Here is a 25,736-nt window from a genome sequence, read left to right on the forward strand (position 1 = left end):
ACCGTAATTCAATTTTGGGAGCGGGACAGGTCGGTTTTTTGGGGTTTGAGCCACGGCATCCATACGGCATTGTGGCTGTTCACCGTGGCATTTCGCAGTATGAGCTGCAGCAGGTCCAGCGCCAGGAATATCACGTCATTACTCGGTCACGTGGGTTTGGTACCATCAAATTATAACAGCGAATGCTGGATTTTCTTCTTCTTGGGGCATACAATAATTTCGCATTACTAAAACCAAGAAATACATTCTAGTCCTCTGTTTTGTTCTCTAGTGTGGTGCTTGCAAATTGGCACAGAAGTGACACACAAATTTAAATATACAATTTAATAGTTCAGTCTGCTTTCCGAAAATAAAAAGAACTTCTTATCAAAAGACATATCAGCCATCCCATACAAACTTGTTCATCGACTTATTGACAGCGCTGTGCACAGTTTAAAATGCCATGTCTTGCACAGTTTAAAATTCCATGTCTACATCAACGTACTCAAGTTACTACAAAATAAAAGACTTACCACTCTTTCTGTCCACAATCTTTCATGGGCAGCGCTGAGACACAAGATCAGCCTGTGTTGGCTTGGATTTCCACAATTATGAGCTTCGAAGCAAATGCCATGAGCACGCCAAGAACGACAGTCATAATAGTGCCGTAGCTCAATGAAAACCCGAATGTCTAGAAATGAAAAAAGAGCGTAGTCTGTCACACTCCAATAAAGACCCTGGTAGAACAGGCAATACATACAAACCAGAATATACCGCATTTCCCCATGTAAGACCCACAGCGCCCACTTTAAAGGTCAGAAATATGAAAAGGAAATTGTTTCACTAAAACTGCACTTTGAATGCATAGCGCTTGGTATCAGCTGATACCGTCGCTAAAAGTATTATAGTTGCTGGAATAGCTAACAGCATGGATGGCAGTGAGGACAACCACCTTTGCAAGTGCACCGATGAGGTAAGCAAGAACCTGTAACAATTCATAAGTAGCATCGAGAGCGAAATCCATGAAAATGAAGTGGAACTTGATTATTTGTGCTGAACAGCGCACAAACATGTATGTTGAGCCGGGACCACACATAAGCTTGCAGACACACACAAGCTTGCGCCTGCGTGCCTTGCATTTGCTGTACCTTGCAAGGAATGGCAGTTTGCACCTACAAGAGTTGCTGCCCACTTGACTAACTGATGGACATCTTTACATACGTTGCCTTGTACTTCATTATTGACAGTGCTTTAAAATGCTTAAACATTGATAAATGCAACTGCTTTATTTTTATAGCCATTAGGCCAGCGCAAAAAGCAATGAAGAAGCAGATTCTCGCATGACCACACCATAGCTGCATAGCCAGGCACATGGAAATGCAGGTCCGATATCTGTCTGGAACCGACATCCGTGCTTCCGTCACACTTGGACGCATACAACCAGTCCCGCACCAAGCGTATGTCATAGGCTTGCCATACGCACCAAGCATATGGCAAGCATATGTGTGGTTTGGCCTTTAGTGCATAGCCAGCTTTTGTATTATTCTGCACACCATTCGTGACCAGGGTTTCCGCAGGTAGTCATATGCCTGACTCATGCAAGAGCCATAACCTACCAAGATTCCAAAAAAAGATGTGCGGGTCTTACACAAGTAAATACGGTACTCTCTTATAAAAACCCCATAATAATGCTTTGTAAAAAACAAAAAGAAAACCCCCATATCAACCACACAGCATGAAACAGAATATACAGCAATTCTTCCTCCCAAAGGAAATGAAAGGAAGAACAAAGAATATATAAGCCTGGATGTACTCTTCCATGACAAGTAGTACAGGCAGTGATAATGTTTCACAACTTATGTTTTCGATATGACTGTGCTACAAATCTGGCTCCAGTGAAGATTTGTTCCGTACACATTAGACATGCACAAAAGAGTAAGCAGACTTTGCAGCAATTTCTCCCACTCTGTAATAACTTATTGCAGCAGAAGTTACTAAATTTGGCAGCGAACTGTAAAGCCTACTATGACAGCACAAAGCAAGGACAGCCAATTTTACATCCTGCACTTCGCATCTTCTTCTTTTTCACTTCAACTGTGTGACATGCCTCCAATACTTACTGATACTACAATGCAGTAGCGTACAGACAAAATAACTCACGCTCAGTTGAATGGGTGCTTTGAAAAGAAAATTCATCATTGCGAGTCTTTCCTCAGTTGGACGAATGCACTGCAAGAGGAGACAAAGATATTGCATGAAGCATGCAATGGTAAAGGCACAGCATGAACTATTTTACGTAAGCCCAACACTAAGCAATACGCCTCAACATTACTCGTACACACTGCTCATTGCGACTTCTTTCCACTTTTCAAAACATTCCACACTCAATACAGAGAGTCAGCGGTTAAGAACTACAGCAGACTCTGCTTAAACAGAACAAAAGGGCAGAAAAAGGGAGTTCTACTTATCCAAAGCTCTGTTTGGACAAAGGATACAAAAATCAATAATAATTATTTTACTTGAAAAACACTGAACTTTCTCATTTTACTGCAGGTGGAAGAAAACAGACATCATTGCGCTATGCTTATAATATCACAACTTCTTTTACACTATTTACAAGCTAAGTGCTCATGCACAAAAGTTTTAAGTATTCTGTGCAGTGCTTGTGTTCAAAAGAGCCCTTGGAGACTCTGAACTTGCATCGTTTGCCGTCTGATGTGAAACAGTAATATGCACTGGAACAGTAATATCTAATATGTCATCATCATTTGAATAATTCACCATGAACTTCTGTGATAATAGTACCCCAATGGTCTTGTCAAAGCAGGCAACAAAGGCATCATCTAAAGTGAACAAAACAGTAGTGGGAACCCAAATGTAGTTTAATTTTCTTCCTCCTCATGGATCACTTCTCGTCTAGTGAATGGTGGAAACACTGCTGCAGCTTTGTCAACGTAATTTGCCTTAACTTGCCTGCAACTGTGTGAGGGATTTGATCTCTTTAACTATTCACTAGCATTACCATTTGATATGGTTTTCAGACTTTTCTTGTTTCACTGATGGTGAAATGCACCATAAGGTAGGTAGCAGTTTCAGTCCAGTTTAGTTTAGCCAGAGTTAACAACAAAAAGCATATCATTTAAACAAAGTTTATTAACTCTGTGCCCATGGGTGGCCAACCAATGTTAGCACCCTCGTTTCATTTATCTGGCATTTCCATTTAAATGAGTTTTGCTTACTTGAAGTCCATTGCAGGCAGCATTTTTAAATAAATGGTCACTGCAAATCATTGTTAGATCTGTGCAGATGTCACAATGCCCAATTATTAAATGAAAGTACAGGCCATCCACGTTAAGGGACGCCTGAAGGCAAAATTTATGTCAAGCTAAGACAATAAACTACTGCTCCAAATTATGCGAATTCTCAGTTTAACCTTGCATAGAGCTTTTGCAAATAAAATAACAAATGTGGGACAGCAGTGACACCACTAATGAGAACATATAAATTTGATCACATGTCCCATTCACAATTCATAAACGGTAGTCAAATACTAATATAAAAGTATACCTACATTCCGAATCAACCTAAAGTAGGGTCATGCTAAGTTCATGGACCTTTCTCTGGAAAACTGACGCAAGCCATCCACACATTGTCATGTAAATGCTATTTTCAGTAGTGCCAGCATCCTCTCTATTTCGCCCTCTGTCTGGCAAGCACACGATCATTGCACTGTGCTAACACGTGGTCATACATACTTTTGGCAAATGGCGCCCGAGAACACGAGGGACAGGACAATTACATAATGCATCTCGTGACTGTTCCCGTCTCCCTTTTTGTTCCTTGTGTTCCCTGGCGCAATTCGCTGTTACAATCATCCAACTACAGTATTTGCACAATTCTACTGTGCCCCCGATTGTAATGTGCACTTATATCACCGCCCAAATACCCCAAAAAATAACTTGGTGCTGATTCCACCACACATATCAAGTAACAAAACCTGAGTTGATGTGTGCCATGCTTAAACTACGTTATGGAACGTACAAAGGCACGCAGATGCGCACACAGCTGAATCTTAGCAGCTAGTCGATATCGCAGAGCAATGACACCTCCTTTTTGCTGTCTACCGACCACAGAGAGTCATCTTCAGTTCTTTCTAATAATGCCACACTTACAGGAAATTAGAAAATGGCGACCACGAACCAGGGCATAAAGAAAACATCAATTCAATGGCAGTGTGGCTTGCTACCTTGCATTGAGTTCTTCTTTCTTTAAGAAGAATCAATTTAGTTTTTGATTTTGAGTAAAATCAGTTAAGGTTGTAATGCATATGTAAATTTCAATGCAATTTTTATTCAAAAAAGGTGTGCGTTAGAATTGTGCAAATACGGTAGCCCGACAATACGTTTGGAACATATTTTCGCCATGGGTGTACGAAAATGCGAAAATTTCGAATATTATATTTTTGGTATTGCTATTCAACAAGAAAATTAGGTATTCAAAAATTTTGGATATTCGGTTGGATACAAATATTAGAAAAAAGAACAGAATATATCGCCGCCTGTGCGGGAGCAAACACGGTTCTTAGTATTTTTTTCTATGTAATCCAAGATTATATGTCTGACTTTTTTTTAATGAATTTTGTGATAATTTCATCCTGCTGGCAAAAATTCACCTGTAAAGCGCGCTCAGCCACTAAACGCCTAAGTATTGCGAAAAAGCCAGCCTCTCTCAGCGGCAAGTAGCAGAGATTTGCGGAGAGCGAAGGTGCACTTAATGCGCAACAAAAAGGGGTTGGGAGCGCCTGCGCAATAGAATCAATTGAAATAGGAACGCTCTTTCATGAAGCATAGGTCCAATGGGCCGATGCTCAGCCGCAATGCTCGTCCCCGCGGCCTCACTATGCAAATATGCCAGCTCCCCACCGCATGCCCATGTTGCACCTCTGTACAGCATACGGCACGCCTGTTACAAGATTTCAAAATAGAGCGATAGCCGATTAGTTACGGCAATACGCGCCCAAGTGGAACTTGTAGTACAGATAGGGTAGTGTAGGGTAGTGTAGGGCGTTCCGCGATGGACATTACCACGAAGCCTGCGCGCATTGTGGTATGTAAAAGGTGCTATTCGGATGTGAGTACACATGCTTACTTGGAGTTATATTCAAAACATATTTTTTTTCATGCAATTGGGGGCGCGATCTTCCTTCTTCCTGCGGCATAATGCAAACTACCTCACATTATATTGGCATGTGTGTTATATTCTTACAAATGCAATACCTCTACAACAGTGAGTCTGTCAGATGTCTCACACTGAAGGAAAAACACAGAAGGGCCTTGCTGCACAAGGTGTGATGCAGACGATCTGCTTACATGTGGCATAAAATACAGTTCGATTCCGTTAATTCAACCCTGACGGGACGGACGAAATTGATCTAATTATCCGGCTGGTCGAGTTACAGGAACAACACATGAAAACAGCACTGATTCATTTGGAAGTATTTTCCCGATTCTAACACGCCTCCGTATCAAACACACGGCCAACTTCCAAGTGTCCAAAGCAAAAACTAATGTACAAATGTCATTAATCCTACTAAACAAAGTAGAAATCGAATGTGCACCGAATTTTTTAGCAAGAATTTAGCAAGAATCTAAATATGTGTTGTACAAAGATCAGCTTCGCCGCACTAATATAGTGTTATGCGGTAAAGCATACACACGTCTCGCAGTCTTTTGTTATTGTGTCCGATTGCACCGCGCAGGAAATTTTCGGCCCACTGTTCTTCAGAAAATAAGAAAGAACGCGTTAAAATCACGTATATACTGTAATAAGACACTGCGAGCTACCACTTTTGCTTGAAAATCGTCCTAGGGCTGACCAAAAATGTGTTTTTGATGGGAGCTGATGTGTGTTCAACATATTCACGGTCCTTTAAGCTCTGCTGAGAAAGACGCTGCCCCTAAAGGTGTCGATGTTAAGGTCTCTATAAATGTCAGGTGCATGTGCGCTAACTGTTCAAGTTCGAATTATCTGGCGAAGGCCAATTTTAGGATCGAAATAACTAAAGTTTGGGCCCATACACATGCATGGGCGCTCTGCTGGGACCTTTGGCAAGGATTGAACTAACCGAAAAACCAAATTAACCGGAGTCAAATTTACAAAAGTCTACAGAATAGGAAAAAGAAAAGAATCTTCTTGCAGTTACTTTCTAAGCAATGGTCATAGCAAACAGTACAGCACCACTTCATTCAGGTTGGATGTGGGTGCAGCTTTTGCATTGCTCATTGCTCACAACTGGCACAGGGACAAATGCCTCCAAGTTTATGGGCATCTGATGTTGTATAATAAGGCACAGGCTGGTGAAAACAAACGTCTAGTGGGAACTACTCAATTTTCAAAGTTAACACGAGCGAAACACACAATCATTGAGTATAATGGCTTGCTAGTGTGATTTTTTTGCTGTTGACAATGTAATTTCGATGTTCCAACATGTTGGAACATCGAATATCGCTAAGCTAGCTAATAAATGCATGTGCATACCATTATTCAGTATTCGATTTGATATATGAAACTATTGTAGTCATATTCAATTCGTTTTCAAATATTTTTATATTCATACACCCCTAATTCTTGCCTGTTCTTGTCAAGCAATCTATCAACATTGATCAGAACTTTTTCAACCACTATGCCATCTCTTGGTGAAGAAAAAAATGTTGAGAGATCTTCAGGACCATGGTACAACAATCAGCTAGACCTAACATTTATTTGCATTTACTGTCCATTAAAAAAGCAGTATGTTTAAGCAAAAAATTACACGAAGTAGCAATGCCAATGCACATTTCAACTTTGGCATAAGAAAGCAGATATAGTGTAATGCATACAATAAATTGTCAGATTTACTGCAACATAGATCTAAGATGTTTCTCACTTACGCCAGCATGTAATGATTCTAATGAATATGTGATTATTAATATCGGATATAACAAAGGCATTTTCATGTCAGATGCGATATTGTTCCGATGAGGTTTAACTGTATTGCTCTTTGTTTTCCAAAATATAAACTGCCCAAGATAGACTCTTTATCTAAATCTTTTCCTCAATATTATGTCATATTTGAGGCAACAAGGAAGGAACCAGATCAGGTCATGCAACAGTGCCATTCTGGCTCACACATCTTAGATCAGAATGCCACAGGACACTGCTATCCTTTCACTTCTTTCACATATTTAGAGTAGGTCACACAACTATGTGTGCCACACACTCTTTTCTGTGGGTAGTTTATGCCAGTACCACAACAAGGAATAACTTGGCAATCCCGCCAAGATCCTGTTATCTGTCGTCACCTTGATCATGCGTGAACCTTCCAAGTTGACCTCGGCAATGGAGGAAGTGATGACAAGTAGCAGGGTCAGCGGACAGACAAACTGCACCACCTCCCAGACGGTGGGCGAGTGGTTGAGCCAGGTGACCAACTGGGACGAGCACCAAAACACCACCAGGGCTATGAGGCTGCCCACCCAGCGCTGCAGGGCACGCCCAGTCAGGCGCAGCCGGCACTGAAAACAGACCACGTGGGAGCAATGAACCAACACTGCACAACGAAGATCTTATGTGACATGAAAAGTTACTAGAGTGAGTCCTGCTGTTGTCGCGAGTAAGGCACCAGCAATAAGACGGAACGTACAGAATACAAAGCATAGGTAGAGATAGGAAGTACCACAGTGGGTGCTTGCTCAATTGCTGGGGACGAGGTTGCGCGTTTTATTCCCAGCTGCAGAGGCCACACTTGAATGGGGGCTGAATGCAAAAACACTTTTAGACCCACAGGGCCTCCCACCAGCTTCTGGCCTTGCAAGAAAAAAAAAGACCAGTACATAGACCATGCTCTGACGATCGTGTCTGTGAAATATCAAACCACTGCTGCACAGCCACAAAAACTGCTGAAATATCATACCAAAGCCCTTCCTCTCGAGGAAGCCCCACCTCCTGCCAGAGAATCAAGGTCACATGCATAAATGGCTCTACATAAGACACACTGCCTGCAATGCAAGTAATTATGACACATGACTTAAAGCCATCCAACGAAGAATGCCCAAAAGCTACCCTGGAAATGCGCTGCTCAGCAAAAAGAAGAAAAAATGAAGGAGGCGGTGCCCGTGACTGAAACGTGACATGGTCCCTCTGCTCCAGTACGAAAGAAGGCAGGGAAGGAATGTCACTTGCAGACATTGTTGAGGCAAAGGGAGATAGGGCCAAGTTGGCCATGAAGCTTGCCTCCTGGCAACTTGGCATTGCAACATTTCAATTTCTCCCATTTCTTCCAACAATGAACCAATTTAAGAATTAGTGCAGTAAAATGGTCCGTAAGCAGCACTTCATGACTTCCTGTGTGTAACGAAAATTTCCAGCTGGAATGGGCAAGGTTCCCTTTAAGAAAGAGATAAAAATAAACTGAACAAGTAACAAACGCTTCTGCAGTGCCAGAAAAGATGGACAAACGAAACACAGGTGGTGATGCCAAACTGAGGTTCCCACACCAGCTTGCCATGACGTCATGGATTTTGACCGCCTCTGCTCGGGCGCAGTCAACTTTTTATCAGTAGAGATTAGCTACATTGTATAATAGAGGGGCCAAATGCTGATCTTATCAAGGTACTAGAATTTCTTCTGCACCACAACAGCCTAAATATGAGAAAATACTCTGAGATAAGTGAAATTAAACTGCAGTTTATGTACCAGTGTGGGCTTTAGCACAAAATTCAAGAAATAGAACTTTAGCCTTAATTTTTTCTCTCTAATAATCAAACACTGCAAGATTAATGAAAAATGAGCTTCAAAAAATACTTTACCGGTCCAGCCTAATTTAGCGTTCCTTAAAACTTTGTTACATGGGCACTCTGACCAACAGTTAAGCTGAACCTCAGTTACAGCCTACTGCAGTCATGCACGGTTACAAAGAAAAGCTAACTGTCTATATATTGAGTTGCCATGGTTAAGGCAATAACTGAAATTTTGTTTTTCATGTAGAGTTGCATAACTGCAGCAGGCCACAAGTGAAATTCAGTTTAACCATATTCAAAATTCTCACATAAGCAGAACATTACGTAATCACTAAATAAACCTGTAAGCTATGTGCAAAGCTGCAACACACTCAAAAGCAAAATATTATGGTAGACAAACAAAACAGAGAGACTGGGAAGATAACGGTAGTGAAAGTCAGTTAAGCATCTCTGTACAACTACAACAAACAATTTTTTGGCCCTGTTGTCAGGAGCAAAGGACTTACCGACACCTTCCAGTATACGTGAAGTATTTCAGCTATTGTCAAGCTTCGTGGTGCCCGAGAGGTGGCCACACTAAGGTCTGCTGATCTTGTGATATCCTGGATTGAAATCAATCATTTCTGTAAGTGTTGTTGAAGTGTGACAATGGGAACAATAAATTTTGAGCATCAAGAGAAATATGAAAAGAAGCACTACTTTTAACTCCGCATTTATCAAAAGTGACTAAAGTGACTGGTGTGTTCAGCACAATATAATGTCACTACAGTGGCTATTTCTTCACAGAAAACCTATAAAGAGGGAAGGACCGCAGCAACATGCATCTACATTTTTTTGCTATGCAAGAGTATGTAACACAGGAGAAGACTGACCCCAATTTTTAGGTAACTGGCACAAACACCACCAGAAAATTTAGTTAATAAGGGTTAGAAGAAACATGAGCTTCCAAGTCAAAGGTAAGGTAACGGCGACCATGCAAATGTGTGTGAGTTACTTATTGCCCTCTATGCAAGAACTGGGTAAGCTACCAGCATTTAAATTTTTTTTAATACAAGTATAGTTCAACCTACTTATAATGATAGGCAATGTTTATATATAGAACTATAATTATGGGTGTTGTTCCCTGCATTGCCTAGTTGTGGTGCATAAAATAATCCTGGATGTATAAAAGCCACAATATAGTTATACATTTCATAGTTCCATATTATGATAACTGTTGTATGTAGACTACATTGCAGTGGCTGTCCACATATGACTTCCTCAAGAACTGTTTGGAACAGCTCTCGAGTTCTTGAACTTTTACAGTTCAACTAACTCATAGCATATGAATACTGCTAACGTCATATGCTTTGTGGTTTCTAATTTTCTAATTTTGTGGTTTCTTTTTAAATGACAAGCACCCTTTCAGCTACAGATCAACAAATATAGAAGTTACTGTCCGTCTCATTTTTCTATTCGAGGAACTAATGTTCATCAATGGCTATATTGCTTCTGTAATTTATAGGAAGATGTGTATTACCACACCTTGCCCTAACCATCTCTGGCACAGAATAATTACTAAAACCAGATCCGTTCTTCACTGTTCTTTACAACGTACACATAAGCCATGCAAATTATACAGAGATTAGCTCACGCTGGGTCACGTTCACACTTGAATAGTTTTTGACACCGGAAAGCGTGAAATCACAGAGAAGAAGCTGATAGGATGGGCATATATGCTCTTTCCTCCATGCAAAAATTTTTGTTAATCCTGAATCTGTGAGGATGCCGAAAGCGCAGGTTAAAGAAAGAAAGTCAACCGCTAACATACTCACAGAATCGTAGTTTCCACTGAGAACTGAAATGCATGGGCCATCCTCGCAACTTCTCAGCTGGACATGCCTGTGTGATGATTCCTGACTGTAGCAGTCATCCGGAACGTAGGAGCCACTTGCAGACATCTTGTTCTCAATCCAAACACTTTCTGTTAAGTAAAGAGACAAACTTCAAGTAGATGCACACGTATGAACTGTCGTGTTGCAAAAAAGACAAAGGAGGTGACCCATGCATCACTGAAAAAAAAAAAGAACTAAAAAAATATTATTTGTGAATCTCACTGACTCCCTGCTAAACCTTTTGTTTTTACCATTCTTTTCTCTTTTTCTACTTCTTTTTAATTCAGGTAATAAAAACTGACATACAGCTGACTGCTCGGTCTTATGCTTTTTTTTTTTAACTTGTCTTTTTCAACTTGTCTTTAGCTAGTAAAGCATTTTGCCAATCCTACCGAACTCTCAGCCATATGAATATTCTGCGATGGCTCCACGAAGCAACGACAAGAGGATGCTGACAAATATGGCAGACAATAACATAGCTCTCTTGTGCAGCGAATAATCATCTGTAGTATATGTCCTACAACTGAGGCATGAGAACCATCCAAAGAGCTCATAAGCCTCAGTCTCTATTCTTTACAGCTAACAATGTCTCAATAGGCCGAAAGACCTATATTTTTCAAATAGCTTATTCATCACCATCATTCCTGTAACCTGTCACCGCATCATGCTTGTGGTAACATGTTTATGCCAGCAGAATAGTTTGAGACAACGTAAGCACTGACCTTCACAAATGTCTTCAGCTGTCATCGGAGAACTATAATATTGCTTGGCATTACACATTTCATAGTTCACTGCATCAGCCTCGAGCTCCGTGATGAACCTTCGTATACCTGAAAGTGAATGTCAATGCTTAAAAAAAAAAGGAGATGTAACAGCTCACGCGCATATACAGCCGCCAATTCTAAATGTTCAGTTTTCCAATGTTTGCATTAGGAAGCTTTGTAATTGGCTAAAGAGGTGCAAGATCACAGCAGAGTTGTGAATAATAAAAATGTATAACACAGCACTGGTGAAAATGACCTCCCTCAATGCACCCAAGAATTTGGGCCTTTCTTCTAGTAATTGATTACTAAGAGAAAAAAAAATGATTTTTTTAAAGTGCCACGAAGACCACTTTTCTTTAGCAAGTCTTTTAGTATAGCCTAGCACTTCTTCACTTGCTATTGTTGCTTAGTGGAAATTGTGTTGGGCTGCTAAACACGAGATCATGGGATAAAATCCCGGCCACAGTGGCTTCATTTCAACGAGGGGGGGGATGTGAAAACGCCCATGTACTTAGATTTAGGTGCACATTAAAGAACCCTAGGTGATTCAAATTTTTAGAGTCCCCCCCTATGGCGTGCCTCATAATCAGATTGTGGTTTTGGCACATAGAACTCCATACTTTAATTTTTTTTAGCACTCAACATTTATAAATCAGTTATGAAAGGTTGCCCCAAGGAAATGCTTTCCATCTAAAATGCTATTTTGTTTACTTGTTTCTAATGAATTTCTGCTCACTTTCGTTGCTCTTAGTTTTGGTGGAAATAAGCACAAATTAAATTCAACTTTGACCCACAAAGCTAGCTACTACACACACATTACTGAAGGCTGTCACAGCATTACTTCAAATCTCTATTACATGTGGCCCACATAAAAAATGGACAATGAAATGTTCGGGAAAGTCATTCTGCTTATTACACATTTCATTAACTAGGATGCAGCACCAGAGAATATGCAGAACAATGTTTTCAAGCATATGCAACAGACATTAGACTGGAGAATAGGTACTGCAATTATATGCATAACTTAGAATCAAGGCAAGAAGTCACATACAACTCAGTTATAGAAGAGAATGGAAAGCCAAGATACTTGGAACTTATCACGGCTTAGAAACTTGAGCATAAAGAAATGATGTGGGCAAGATTAAATAAGGTGTCCTATTGATTTTTTATTGCAAAGTAGTTAAATATGAAGCACACATGTGCACTATATATGCACAACTGCAGAAAGAATGAAAACAAACAGACACCTAGTGACGTGCCTGTGCAGATATTCAATATCCTTTTGGGATAGGGCGAGGGATGGTTGGATTATGCAGCATTTACTAGTGGATATATGGAAAGCTTCAATAACGTCCCTCGTGTGCTGTTTTGTGCATCCTGCGATTGTCTTTAGCCTCACTCACACCATTTCTTCATGCTGTAATTTTCAAGCCCTGAATGCAGTAATAAGGCCCGTGCACAAAACCCAATCAATCATTCTATCAACCAATCAGGCAAAATATCACTACTAAGATATTAAGGGAGGACAGACACAAAATTTGTGCCTTTTTATTTCTTTATTGGACAGCTGTTGAGCCTGTAATTATTCTATGGAGCCCGAGAGCAATAAGTATTAATTATGCTACCTTTTACTACAACTACAGTAAAACCTCGTTAATTCAAAGTAATCGGGATCGCAAAAAATCTTTGAATTAAGCGGGTTTTCGAATTAACTGAACAAACGAAAAAATGAAACCAAGGCAAAAAATTTCACTGCAGGAATGTGCTACCTTTATTCGGCTATCGTTGGATTGCTTAAAGTAATCAGAGATGCTGGTTTGCCGTGTCCTGTAGTTCGAGGCTCCAAGGGTCATGTTTTCTAGTTGGCCAACTACGCGCAGCGTTTGAGAATTTCCACCGCGGCACTCAACAAAACTGCGGATAACATTCTGCGATCCAATAACTTCCCCGAGAGCAGGTGCTCGGGAAGGCTAGTTAGCGTCGTCGTCGTCGCTGTCATCGCTGTGGGGATATCTTGTTTTCCCGCATGGCTCCTGTCTTCTGCAGTGCGGCGTCGCCGCGTGACCTGGCACCCGCGGCGGTAGGAGTGGTTGAGGCGCAGTGCGAGAGATGGCGCGAGTGTTGCGCTGCTAGCGCCGCCTCACGGCAGGGTTACTTGGGGGGTGCGGGAAAGATAAGGGTCTCTCTTGGACGGCGGGCCGGTGAGTACTGCGGACGTCCCGCGCGCGCCCCGATCCATGCTTCTGCGAGACCGCCTCGCGTGGCCTGCCTTCGAACGGGCCACCGTTCGCGTGACCGTACGCGCGAACGACCAGGCGTTGGGATCCAGCATGGGGCGAACATATTCGCTCGCTATCCGGTCGCGGTGAGTCGGACTTCTAAATTTGTCGCGCGCCCATCGGCATGTTTTGTGGATAGCAACTCGGCTAGCTGGCATTGATCTATGAAGGGTGCAATAAATGCCCTTGTGATTGTTCATACTACTGTGTTGTTGTTCCTTTGTCCCAAGAGCATGGGTGTGAGAACCCCAAATTGCACATGGTCGCATCAGTGGTAGCTTCACTATCCAAGTCTGAGTAGCACGTTTGTAGATCATTTTCAAAGTTCAGATACTTGGCAAAGCATACTGCACCGGATTCGCTATGCTCTGCGCAGAGTGCATTGATGCAGTCGCAGTACTCAGCTCCTTCTTCATCAAGTGAACAGGAATAGTCAGCATAAGCATCAACGATGCTTTCCTTCGAGAAGCCAGCGTGTTCAAAACACTGCATGATCAACGTGGATTCCACTTGCTTCCATGCATACACAATAAGACATATGGCCCCGAGGAGGTCGATGGAGTACTCCTTGCCATTTTCGTAGCAAAGGAGCTTGCGCTTGAGCAGGTGGTGGCAGTAAATCTTCCTTGTGTGGTGAATGTCGCCTTGGTACACTGGCTGCAAGATCGACGTGGTGTTCATAGGAAGAAATACCATCCTGACAGCTTTTAGGTGTGGGATGTCACCATGCGCCGGGCAATTATCCACAACGAAGAGTACATTCCTGCCTGTGGACATGAACTTGCGGTCAAGCTGCCAAATGTAATATTCAAATACTGTGCCTGTGACCCAGGCTTTCTTGTTGTGCCGATAGATAAGCTCATCCCTTGGCGGCAGCCATGCATTTTTAAAGAAGTGAGGCTTCCCACGCTTTCCAACTACAAGTAGCGGCAGCTTGTGTTTACCGCATACGTTCACGCTGAACAGAACAGTAATTCTTTTCTTGCCCTGCTTTCAACCCTTGGCTGCAGTGTCCTTCGCTGCGAACGTTTTTGTGGGCAGCATCTTGTAAAAAAGGGCTGCTTCATCAAGGTTGTACACATCGTCTGCACCGTACTCGCTAAGCAACATAGCCAACGTGTGTTTTTTCCAGTCATCGATGACACTCTCTTTTGCGCTGTCCCTCTCGCCACAGACAACTACGAAGGTCAGATTATTGCGCTCTTTAATATGGCTGAACCATCCATTGCTACACCTGAACTCTTTGTGCCCTAGTTGTAGAACCAAGTCGTTGGCCTTCTCCCGCAGTATCGTTAGATTGACGGGAACTTCGACTTGTTCTTCAATATTGTGGACAACGTCGAGAGGGGGACTGTGTGCCTTTCAGCCAACTCGGTCTTGGAACACGTGTTTTTACCCACTTCTTGGATCAAGCAAAACTTCTGCTGCAGCATTAAAGTCTGATACTTTGGCATCTTTGCTCAGTGGCACTTCTGCACAGTTCTGAAAAAAAAAGAAGAACACCACGCTAGCTGCAGCACCCTCACCACCGCACACAAAGAAACAGCGCAGACTGGCGGTGCGCGCACGCATGTTGTCGCAGGTGCGGAGAGAGAATGGGTGAACAGCAGCCAGTGGCAACGGCACGAAACATGCACTGACGCTGCAGGAGAGTGCGGAGTGGGGGGCGAGAGCACGTGACAAAAACCGGCATGCCCGCTGCATTGCAGTGAAGCATGTCTTCTCCTCTGCAGGCACGCGTTTCGGCGGTGCGCGGGGCGTATTGTGGACTGATTTTTGTGCTAGCATTACTACGGGTGGGTCGCTTCGTCTATAAATAATCACGATTGCTATGTGTCATCGCCTCGCAGCTCCGAATGGCCATCGTTTCATCAGGTTTGTGATGAAATGGGGATCGGGAATTGCCACATAGCACCCCAAATCTTCAAATTAACCGGGTTGGCCTAGGCGACCGGTTCAAATTACCTGGTCAAATTTACATTGGAAAATATGGGACCACAGAAAACCTTTGAATTATACAGGATTTCGAATTAACCGAGCTTGAATTGACGAGGTTTTACTGTATACGAGACAAGCATCAAGTGCAGCATGGCTTTGGATGTGAAGCAGGAGACTATTCTCATCATCAAAACCTGATGCTGGAGCATCGTGGTACCAGACACCACTGACGCATGCACACACACAATAACTGTGCTGCAGAAAGCTGGGTCTATTCAGTACTCAATGAGACAAGCGGGGAAAGCAGGTTTCCCTGCACTTCCAAGAGAGTCACCATGCCGACTGGCACACGCTTGATTTGTTTGTGAAGCAAGTTTCAGTGACATGAATAGTATCCTTCACATTTTTAATTGGTCACATTAAAGGATCTGTAATTATGTGCAGCATACTTGAGGAATTACGGCTTCATACAATAATTATGGAGCCAATTAGAAAAACAATGGGACACAAGATTTTCACGTAAGTACTCCATTTAAAATCAAATCAGTTCTGCAGAAACCTGAAAGGTGGAGGCATGTTCAAGAAAAGTAAATTTGTCATTCACCCAAATGAAGCATGAAGCTACAAAGAGGAAGCCTCTACAGGCTTCTCTGAAAGATAAATTTGCAGTTGAGGAAAAGCCCTTTCACTCCTATAATTACAAACTGCAATATCTGCATTAGCAGACGCTAGCTACATGTGTTAGGAAACAAACAGAAGGGCCAGATGGGAACAGGTCAAGAACTTCCCACTCACCTATGGTATGTGTTCGTGCAACAGACACCAGAACCATGCACACCAGACCATGCCACATCAATGAGAAGATCGAGTAGATGACACGCAGAACAAAATGCAAGGTGCAAACACCACGTGGGAAACCGATCAGTGCACACGTTTCACCCTGTATCATGGCACGTGCACTGTATGCATTCACAGCCAGAAATACTGCTCCCAATATTATGGCAAGGACTGCCGCGTTGATCTTCAGCAAAGTCTTGGAGTGCATCCTGATGTCCTGAAAGCAGGCAGTCACAAAGGTTCAAGCTCATGATATTATATATGTACACATAGACTGGCACATTTGGAAAAAGAAGTTCTGTGTGAAATTCTTTTCTCTTTGCTCTGCTTTACCAGTGCTCGAGTCTTGCATGGAGGTCACCACCTATGTCACTTGATACAGATGAACATTCTTTTAATAGAATCTTTGGTCAAACTCAAAATTTGGTAATGATTCTGTTCCCAAAAACACATTGCACCTTCTCCCTTACTTTTTTTTTTTATTAGCTGTGTCAGAAGAGATACCAGCACATGTAGGCCGCACTGAGCACTCCTCTTTTCTGACATAATTGTGCATAAAAGTGCTGCACCACAAATGCCCTAGGCAAATTCCAAGGAGGTCTGTAACTACTGTTACATTATAAAATTGCATATTTTGCTATACAAAACAGGCCGCAATATGTAACCTCTGTGCTAGACTCCGGTAGACTGGGCAACTCCGGTGATTTTTCGATGTCAACGGTTCTCAATGAAATTCGCTGGGTACATTCCTCTGAACACTTCTGTCATGTTCTTAGAAAAGCAGGTTTGAGAGTCGCACAGATTTTTTACAAATGAATTTAATTAACTGCCTCGAACACCCTACCTTACCTCCTCCTCAGTTACAGGCCACACTGCGTATGACATCAGGAGTGTACCATGCAAAGCATGCCGGGAACATGCAGACAACAGCAACGAGGAGTCGACGATAAGAAGTTGCTGTCGAGAAGTTACGAGAAGTTGCTGTCGCAAGATTTGAGTACCCTGTAGACGGGCAAGAGATGGGAGGCAAGTGGTGTTGCATTGTTGGCTGCATGAACTTCAGCCCCCGCCATCCGCACACACAATTTGAGCCGATGCTGACTGCGTTCAGCCAAGGTTAAACGTGTATGTCACAGTCACGTAGTTCATGCGTCTAATTCTGATGGACCTGAGCGACTGACTTGACCTTCATCCTGATGGCTAATTAAGCCATCAGGATGAAGAAAACTCCTTCTGTTGTTCACTTTTGACCATACGGATTTGAAATAAAGCATTTCTCCTTTCATACAGTGCACACACGAAAGCTAGAAGCAATGATACGGAGCCGTATCGACATCAGTACATTGCCATCTTCAACGGAAAGCTGTCAGCCATACTCACCCACACATCCCTAAATGAAATGTGACAACGAACTTGGGTGTATCTTTATGTATTGTCATGCAGACTCATTATTTAGCTTCAGAGGTGCACAGTTTGCCTCATATCCCAAATGGGCAGCAAGTGTAGGCCCTTTCGGTACAGCAGCGTAAACAACAGCCTCGTTCAGCTGCCAACAGTGTCAATACTGGCATCGGCCTTTCTGCGAGAAAACTACGCAATCTCTAAATGAATGATCATATGTGCAAAGTCCTCATCTGTGTCTACTTTACAGAACATATTGTTTGCATGAAGAGAATACAAAGAATGATAAGTAGGCAGCATAACAATGCTCCCGTACTACGGTCTCCCGCTCGGTGTTTTCGAAAGTGTGTGGTCACTCATATCAGCACGATTCAGAGTGATGCAACACGTTTACATGCACAAAATCTGCCTCTTTGATATGTGCCAACATTAATTGATGTTACCAATGAGTGGCTAGCATTAAATCTCAAGCGAATGATAAGTGGTCGCTGTATGTCCTACTGATGTAGACAAATGCACCGGGTGGTGCTTTGAACTGTGGCATTCTTGCTGGAAACAAACGCGGAAATTCGTGCTCCACATCTTACAGTAAGCATGCGGAGCGCTTCCCTGAGAAGGGGTAAAACAGCTAAAATAGCAAGCAGCACGTATCAAATCAGTGGTTAGGGCTACTCTTGGTCTTTATGTTGCAGCACAATATGTAACACATGGTGCTGGCTGTAGTGGAGGGGGGGCGAATGCAAACGGCGATTTGCGGCTATTGAATTCGTCAGAATCATAACCGTCAATATGTGACAGATCCGAAGAGCTGGTGCAGCTGCTGACATTGTCACCCAAAGATTCGGCACGGTCACAAATAAGCTGAGCATCTGATCTTTGCTGGTTTTGTTGACCCAGCGAGCAAGACCGGCATGCGTTGCACGCCTTCCCTGCTGGGGACACTCGTGATGTCACACGAAGAGGTTCGCTCAGCTGGTCAGGTTTCAGTTTCATTTTTTCTATTTTTTGCTTATTTAAAATTATTTTCGACTTTGCTGAACAATTCTACTGTCAGACGCTTGACAAGGAGTTCTCAGGAACCTAAATATTCCATTACCTTGACATGGTCAAAAAATCGTCATAGTTTCCCTTTAATGACAAGCCAGCACCTTAATGTTAGCTCAGGTATACTAATCCGTAGTAGTATTTGAGCTTCAGCTGATCTGAGACAGAGGTCAGGAGCAAAAAGCTACACATCTGGTGTGTCAACCAAGCGCCATACCTTGATGAAGGCAGGGTGACTGAACAGTCTGCGAGCCAGCCGTCGCCCGTACAGTCCAAAGATGCACCAGCTGACCACCAAAAAAATACTGATGCACCGGTAGAGGGTCTTGGATTCCCCATGGGACACCATGATGAGCCGCACTTCATAAACAATGTGCACAAGGCACAGGCCGATGCATGACAGCACTGTCAAGGCTGGAAAACAAGGTTTTGGAGAACTAGCAAATCAGAGATGCGCAAAGATTACCAATGGCACCAACAGTTGTGTAGAGGCTCGTCATGCTGCATGTTTTTGAGGAAGCCTCATAGGGTAGCATAAATTGTGTGGGAGCCAGCATGGACACTCGTGTTTTGCAGGGAAGAGGAGCAGAAGCACATATAGCCAAATTTCATTATAAGTGTCATAGAAGAATTTCAACAGGGAGAAACATAAAATATTGTGAACAGGCATCTTCAAGGACGACATGTATTTATTATTATTGCACTGAAGCCTCAAGTAGTACAAGAGAATGAGATCCAAAGCACTTCTTCAGTTTGATGGCAATGTCCCTATTGCTGCATGTTTTACATCCTAAAATGTTCAAAAAGAGGCATGAGCAGTCATTCCACATGACACTGAATAGAAGTCCCTTTTGCATTCTGCTAAAAGCTAAGTGCATGAATTATATAATATAGCATTCAAAACTCACTAGTGTCATTGAAAGCGTTCAGTATTCTGATAAAAATGTGCTAAAAAATATTTCGTGTGAAATCAGTCAAGGTGTTTGATTTTAACATCCCAAAGCAAGCAACATTGAGGCAATGGGAAATGCCATTATGGAGGGCTCCAGAATAATTTTGTATCACCTTGTTTCCTAGACATGAACTTACACATGAATGTGAATCTATATAACATGAACCTAAGTACCATGACCGTTCTTGCATTTCACCCCCATCTCAATGAGGCCGCCATTGCTAGAATTAGCCCCTGTGACATTGCACTCAGCTACAGAATTGCCACAGCTACTGAGCCACCACAGCGGGTAGGGAAGTGAAGCAAGAGCAGCGGTAAATGAAGGTAAGGAAAAGGATAGGCATTCACGCATGTGTGCTCCCTCCGCCAACATGAAAGGGAACACCGAATTTTGTGTTAGAAGCCCGCAATTTTCCTTGTGTGCACTTGTAATGAGGAAAAGTTATACGAGCGGGATTTTTCTACTGGAGAACAACATAGCAAACAGCAGTGAGCGAGTTTCTGACTTGCACGCTTGCAAGAATTACTGTTTGAACACAGATGGAGTGCTCTCTATTACTGCACAGTGGCCCGCTGATCCCTACCATAGAATAGGGGCCACCTCACCGGCCCTACTTAATCTATGTCCAATCCCATACCATGCACCTGTGCTTGTCGTCTCGTCTGCGTCCATGTCCTTGTTGAGCTGCTGCCTTTTTAAATATGTACCAACACGCCCAATTCGCCACATTAATCATGCTGAAATTGTTGGCACTAAGCAAACCAATAAACCACAAGGTCTACCAGAAAACTGCTGTAATGGCAACACTGATTATCACTCACTGCACAGAAAGAGCTCGTACCCTGAAGCAGAAGTCCAACCGAGGGAATAAAACGGCAGGACCCTCTGCCTGGCAGGGGCACCCGCAGGCATCGGGCAAGAAAAAGCCAGAGCCAGACCGGCAATTGAGATGATTGCTTCACCGAAAATGTCGACGTGTGTCCTGCAGCTTCAGATGCACCATGGCAGCACTCGGTTTGGCATTCGTTTGGGTTGCAGTAGAACCGGGATGTAAGTGAATTCCTCCGCACTGTGCTATACAAACAGCAAGCCCAAAGAGAGAATTTCCTTAGTTTGTTTTTAGTACAGCAATTCAGCAACTATCCGGTATACAAAAGTAACAGGAAAAGTAAACATTCAATATTTAAACACGTATAGACAGTAGCATTAAGTCATTTTTACAGAAATACACAGAAACAGATTACACATTTTTTAAATTAAACATTTTATTACCATAGTAGTTAGATTTGCTACCGACAGGTGGTGCTTATTAATTTGTGTCAATATAGAGTTGTGTCAGTTAGGTCAGTCACTAGAGTCGAGGAAGAACTTGACAAATGGCCAAGTAAAGAGTGGGAATATAGTGAGCTTCTAAGTGCAATAACGACAGTAATACGGAAAGAGAAACAACATGTTCATTAGAAAGAAAAAAAGAAACCGAAAAGTTGGTGGAACAGGGAAATACGAGAAGCGATCGCCAAACAACAGAAAGCATCCCGAGAGCACAGGCAGGCAAAGAAGGTGCAGTTGTCGCAGGATGAAGTAGCCAGTAAAGGGGAAATATACCGGGAGAAAATGTCTATGGTTCAAATACTGGTGCAAGCAAAGATGAAAGGTGAAAGTGAACACTGGTTGTCAGAAATACGTGAGAAAAGGAGGCCGCACCTACGATATTTTGGAACCACATAAAATTATTAACCAGGAAGACAACAACAATACAACAACATATCCTAGACGGAGATGGAAACAAACTGGAAGGGGAAGCAGCATTAAATTACATCCGAAAAATAACAGCCGAATCTTTCCAAGGCAATGACGAGGTTGTACTTGAGGAAAAAAAGAGCAAGAAAGAAATCCAGATGGAAAAGGAGCTGGTGCTGACAAATTTCAAATGGAAGAAAGCCGAAGAGAACATTCCTAAGCACATAGCCATAGGGCTAGACAAGGTTCCCCTTAGGCTGATTAATGAACTAGGACCAAAAAGTAAGGAAGCTCTGTTGAAAGCAGTGGAAAAAACTTAATATGATAAACGAATACTACCAAACAGTTGGTGACACAATAGAATGAATTAAATTTATAAAGGTAAGGGGGAGAAACCTAGAATTCACTCATACAGACCGTTGACCATTACATTAGTAATGTACAGGCTAGCAATGCAGGCAATCAAATTAAAGCTGCAAGCATGGGCAGAGAATAATGGCACTTTGGGAGAACTTCAGGATGGCTTTTGAACAGGTAGACGTTTGGATGATAACTGTTTTGTTCTTACTCAGTGTATTGAAATATCAAGAGCAGAAAGCAGACCGTTATATGTGGCCTTCTTAGACATTACAGGAGCATATGACAATGTAGACCGCAACACTTCGTCCGATATTATGGAAAGGGAAAGCTTAGGTGACGATTGTTTACAGCTTCTGAGATATTTACCTAGAAAATACAGTTTGCGTTGAATGGGAAAGGATGAGGAGCGAGGAGAAAGTTGATATTAACGAGGGACTGAGGCAGGGGTGCCCTTTATCCCCACTGCTGTTTATGACGTACATGGTGAGGATGGAGAGGGCGCTAGAAGGAAGTAATATCGGTTTGATCTCTCATACAAACAGGCGGCTACAGTAGTAGAGTAGCAGCTTCCAGGTTTATTTTATGCGGACGACATCGTGTTGCTAGCTAACAAGCAAAGTGATTTGCAACGTCTGGCTAATATCTGTGGACAGGAAGGCGAGAATTTAGGTTTGAAATTTAGTGTTAGAAAATCAGGAGTTGTGGTATTCAACTAAAACAGTGAACAGACAGTGGAAATACAGGGCCAGGAAATACCTTGGGTAAAAGAATATAAATGCTTTGGTATATGGGTGAACGAAAGCAATAGATATATAGAAACATAGGAAAAAACTATAACAGTAAAGGGGAAAATAAATTCAGCCATAATGAAGCACAGAGCGCTTTGGGGTTACAACAGGTACGAGGTGCTCCGAGGTATATGGAAAGGTGTAATGGTTCCAGGACTTACTTTTGGAAATACGGTTGTTTGCTTGAAATCAGGGTTACAATCAGGACTCGATGGGAACCAAAGGTCAGTGGGACGCCTCGCACTGGGCGCTCACGGGAATACTACAAATGAAACTGTGCCGAGTGATATGGGCTGGACTAGTTTTGAAGTGAGGGAAGCTCACAGTAAAATTGATTATGAAGAACGACTGAGGAATACGGAAGAAAGTAAATGGACTGGGAGAGTGTTGAGGTATCAGTACAGGAAAAACATTGATTCACAGTGGAGGAAACGAACTAGGAAGCTTACCAGCAAGTATGCAGCCTGTAGGGTGAGTAACACAGCAACAAAGAACATCAAGTGGAAAGTTAGAGAGGCTGAAATAATTTCATGGGTGGCAGCAATCGAAAACAAACCTGCCATGAGTTTTTCTTTACTTAAGAGGAAAAAATAAAATCAGGAAAGAAACAATTTATGATAACTCAAAGGAAAGCTCATTACTTTTATAAGCGAGATCGGGATGCCTTGGAACACGCACTTATAAAGCAAGATATAAGAAGAAAGAAAAAGCATGTGCTTGCTGAAGTAAAGCTAGGGAAACGATGGAGCATGTTTTATTAGAATGTGAAGACATCCGCCCATCGGCCGATTTAGGCACCACTGGCCTCCTTGAAGCCCTTAGGTTCAGCAATAGCAGGGGAAAAGTAAACATGTCCGCAATGGAGATTAGTAAGAGGTGATTGGAACATTGATGGAAGAAAAGCAGGGAAATGACAAAAAACAGAAACATACAAAAGCAAAGTTCACAATCGGGGGTCAGAAAATTTGGTTCTTGGAGTTCCTTGTGTTTTTTTTTTTCTTTTTCTTTTTTTTTTTAAACCTAGGTAGGACATTAGGCAGTATAATAGCAAGAGCTTGGTGGTGCAACCCACCACCCCATTCCAAAGGGGACGCTCATAACATCCGTTTGTCCGTCCGTCCGTATTTGAATGACAAGAGTGCTTCAGTACTAGGACTTAAATGTCAAGGAATGCTATGGTGATGATGAATTTTATTATTTATTGGCATACCCTTTCAAACAGCACGGTGACAGTCACTTAGCCTGCTTGAGCTAATCAGGTATGCTATATATGCTTTTCAGTCAAACATTCTGAATGAATCTCCTTAAAATTCTTTTCTCTTCTTTAAAACATCTATACTTAGCTTGTACTGTTAACAGATCCAGTCCTATCACTCTCTTCCTTGCTTTATTTATTCCATCAATAGTCTAAATACCTCTTGCTTATCTAGACTACTGGCCACTTAATGCTTCCATCCACTTTAAATCTCAGTGCTTCTACAAACTTATATCACCTATGGGTCTCGCTGTGTGAATACTTTCACATTCCATTAAGATGTATGCAGTGGTGCTGCAGCACCATCAGTTAGTCACAAATGTGACTATTCTGATAATAAAAATTTTTCTATCGATTATCAATAATCTCATATCTTCCTGTGAAAACAACATCATGTTGACAGTTTTAAAGTTATTTAATTCTTACTTTTTAGATTACTTTTGCATTACAATTTTTTTCCTTACTATTAGTATCGCCTGCTCACGCTCAGCTGCGGCCACCCGCACAGGAACTCAAGTTTGGCCAGATTGCTTATTGGTGTTGTAGCTGTCGGGTCTCACTAATTTCGATTAGTTTTGAACACTCAACTAGCTTCGAACGACACGACACTTAAGGTCAGACCAGATGCACGCTTGTCAGTGAGCACTCACTCCTGACTGCTATAGACACCTTGGTAGACTTCGCTTCATATTGAGCTATTGGCAACACTTCAAAACATACAAGTTGGATGTGGCTACTATCTGTCGGTCAAGCTGGTGCAGGACAAAGTCGTTCTGCACCACGTAGCACAGCCAGACTGGAGCATATTAGCACGAGCATGTTTCTAAGCCCTGTCATGCACAAAGCACACGCTGTGCACACAAACTACAGTTGCATGAGCTGCAGTCTGTTATTTAGCATAGATGCCACGACTAGTCCACTAACTGACCGCACTGCGGCCCACCGAGGACAACCTCGTTTGGTGTGTCGTAGGCGCCAAAATCAGAAATAGTGGTGCCTACGTGAACATCCTAAGTCAAATTTGAACTGCATGCCACGATGACGTTCAGCAGGCGGAGCTTTGTGGGCATGCCCCGTTCTGCCATAGCCTTCACAGTGCAAGGCATTGAAAAAGGAGCAGGAGCATCGCGAAGGGGATCACAGGTTACATTTGATGCCAATAACTCTGACTCTGCTGAACACATTGAAGTACTTTTTGAAGCAAAGTATTTCTGAGTTAGTCTATTTTAACTTCAAATGCATTTTTCGACTTTGATGAAAAGTGGTTCAACGCTCTTTAAAAATATCTTCTGGTGACATTGACTACTATAGACATATTGCTGCAACAAATACTTGTTTGTTTCGGCTGTTAAATCTTCTTCACCACAGCTGTTTTTGTTCATTGCACACTGTCTTTATATTTCCTTTGCTAATTTAACTGTGCATGCATGTTATCTATAACTAATCACTCTGAAGTTTCTTATAAACCAAGATTATACACAATAATTTATCATAGGAAGTCCCCCAGGAATCTCTCATGATATAAGAGATAAAAGAATTCATCTATCATTTTTTACATTTATTAAATGCAGAAGAGATGCACAAAACCATGAAAATACAAAAGACCAGTCTTGTGGTTTAAACCCTGAATTGTTAAAAGGAATGGAATGTACTGATAATGACAATAAGCTATCTGTGCCACTTTTAGGTAAACAACCCATGGATTCAAAGACCTTTCCCCCGAACCCCCTTTAATTGACCTTATCAC

The 25,736-nt window shown here is 42.3% G+C and overlaps 1 protein-coding gene across 3 annotated transcripts in view; it reads right to left on the reverse strand.

Moving 5' to 3' along the window:
* LOC142579145 (uncharacterized) overlaps positions 1 to 25,736 on the reverse strand; it is a 34,429-nt gene that overhangs the window by 4,432 nt on the left and 4,261 nt on the right. For 2 of the 3 annotated variants that reach the window (XM_075689074.1, XM_075689075.1), the window contains exons 4-12: positions 20,688 to 20,920; positions 19,111 to 19,307; positions 16,407 to 16,665; positions 11,353 to 11,460; positions 10,571 to 10,719; positions 9,263 to 9,358; positions 7,320 to 7,532; positions 2,140 to 2,208; positions 513 to 670 (exon numbers count right to left, since the gene is read on the reverse strand). In XM_075689074.1, coding sequence (XP_075545189.1) covers positions 560 to 670; positions 2,140 to 2,208; positions 7,320 to 7,532; positions 9,263 to 9,358; positions 10,571 to 10,719; positions 11,353 to 11,460; positions 16,407 to 16,665; positions 19,111 to 19,307; positions 20,688 to 20,920 — 1,435 coding nt within the window. In that variant the 3' untranslated portion in view covers positions 513 to 559. The remainder of the gene's footprint in view (positions 1 to 512; positions 671 to 2,139; positions 2,209 to 7,319; positions 7,533 to 9,262; positions 9,359 to 10,570; positions 10,720 to 11,352; positions 11,461 to 16,406; positions 16,666 to 19,110; positions 19,308 to 20,687; positions 20,921 to 25,736) is intronic. The other variant, XM_075689076.1, reaches the window with a different exon arrangement.

This window comes from Dermacentor variabilis, chromosome 4 (assembly GCF_050947875.1).
Source record: "Dermacentor variabilis isolate Ectoservices chromosome 4, ASM5094787v1, whole genome shotgun sequence".
Lineage (NCBI taxonomy): Eukaryota > Metazoa > Arthropoda > Arachnida > Ixodida > Ixodidae > Dermacentor > Dermacentor variabilis.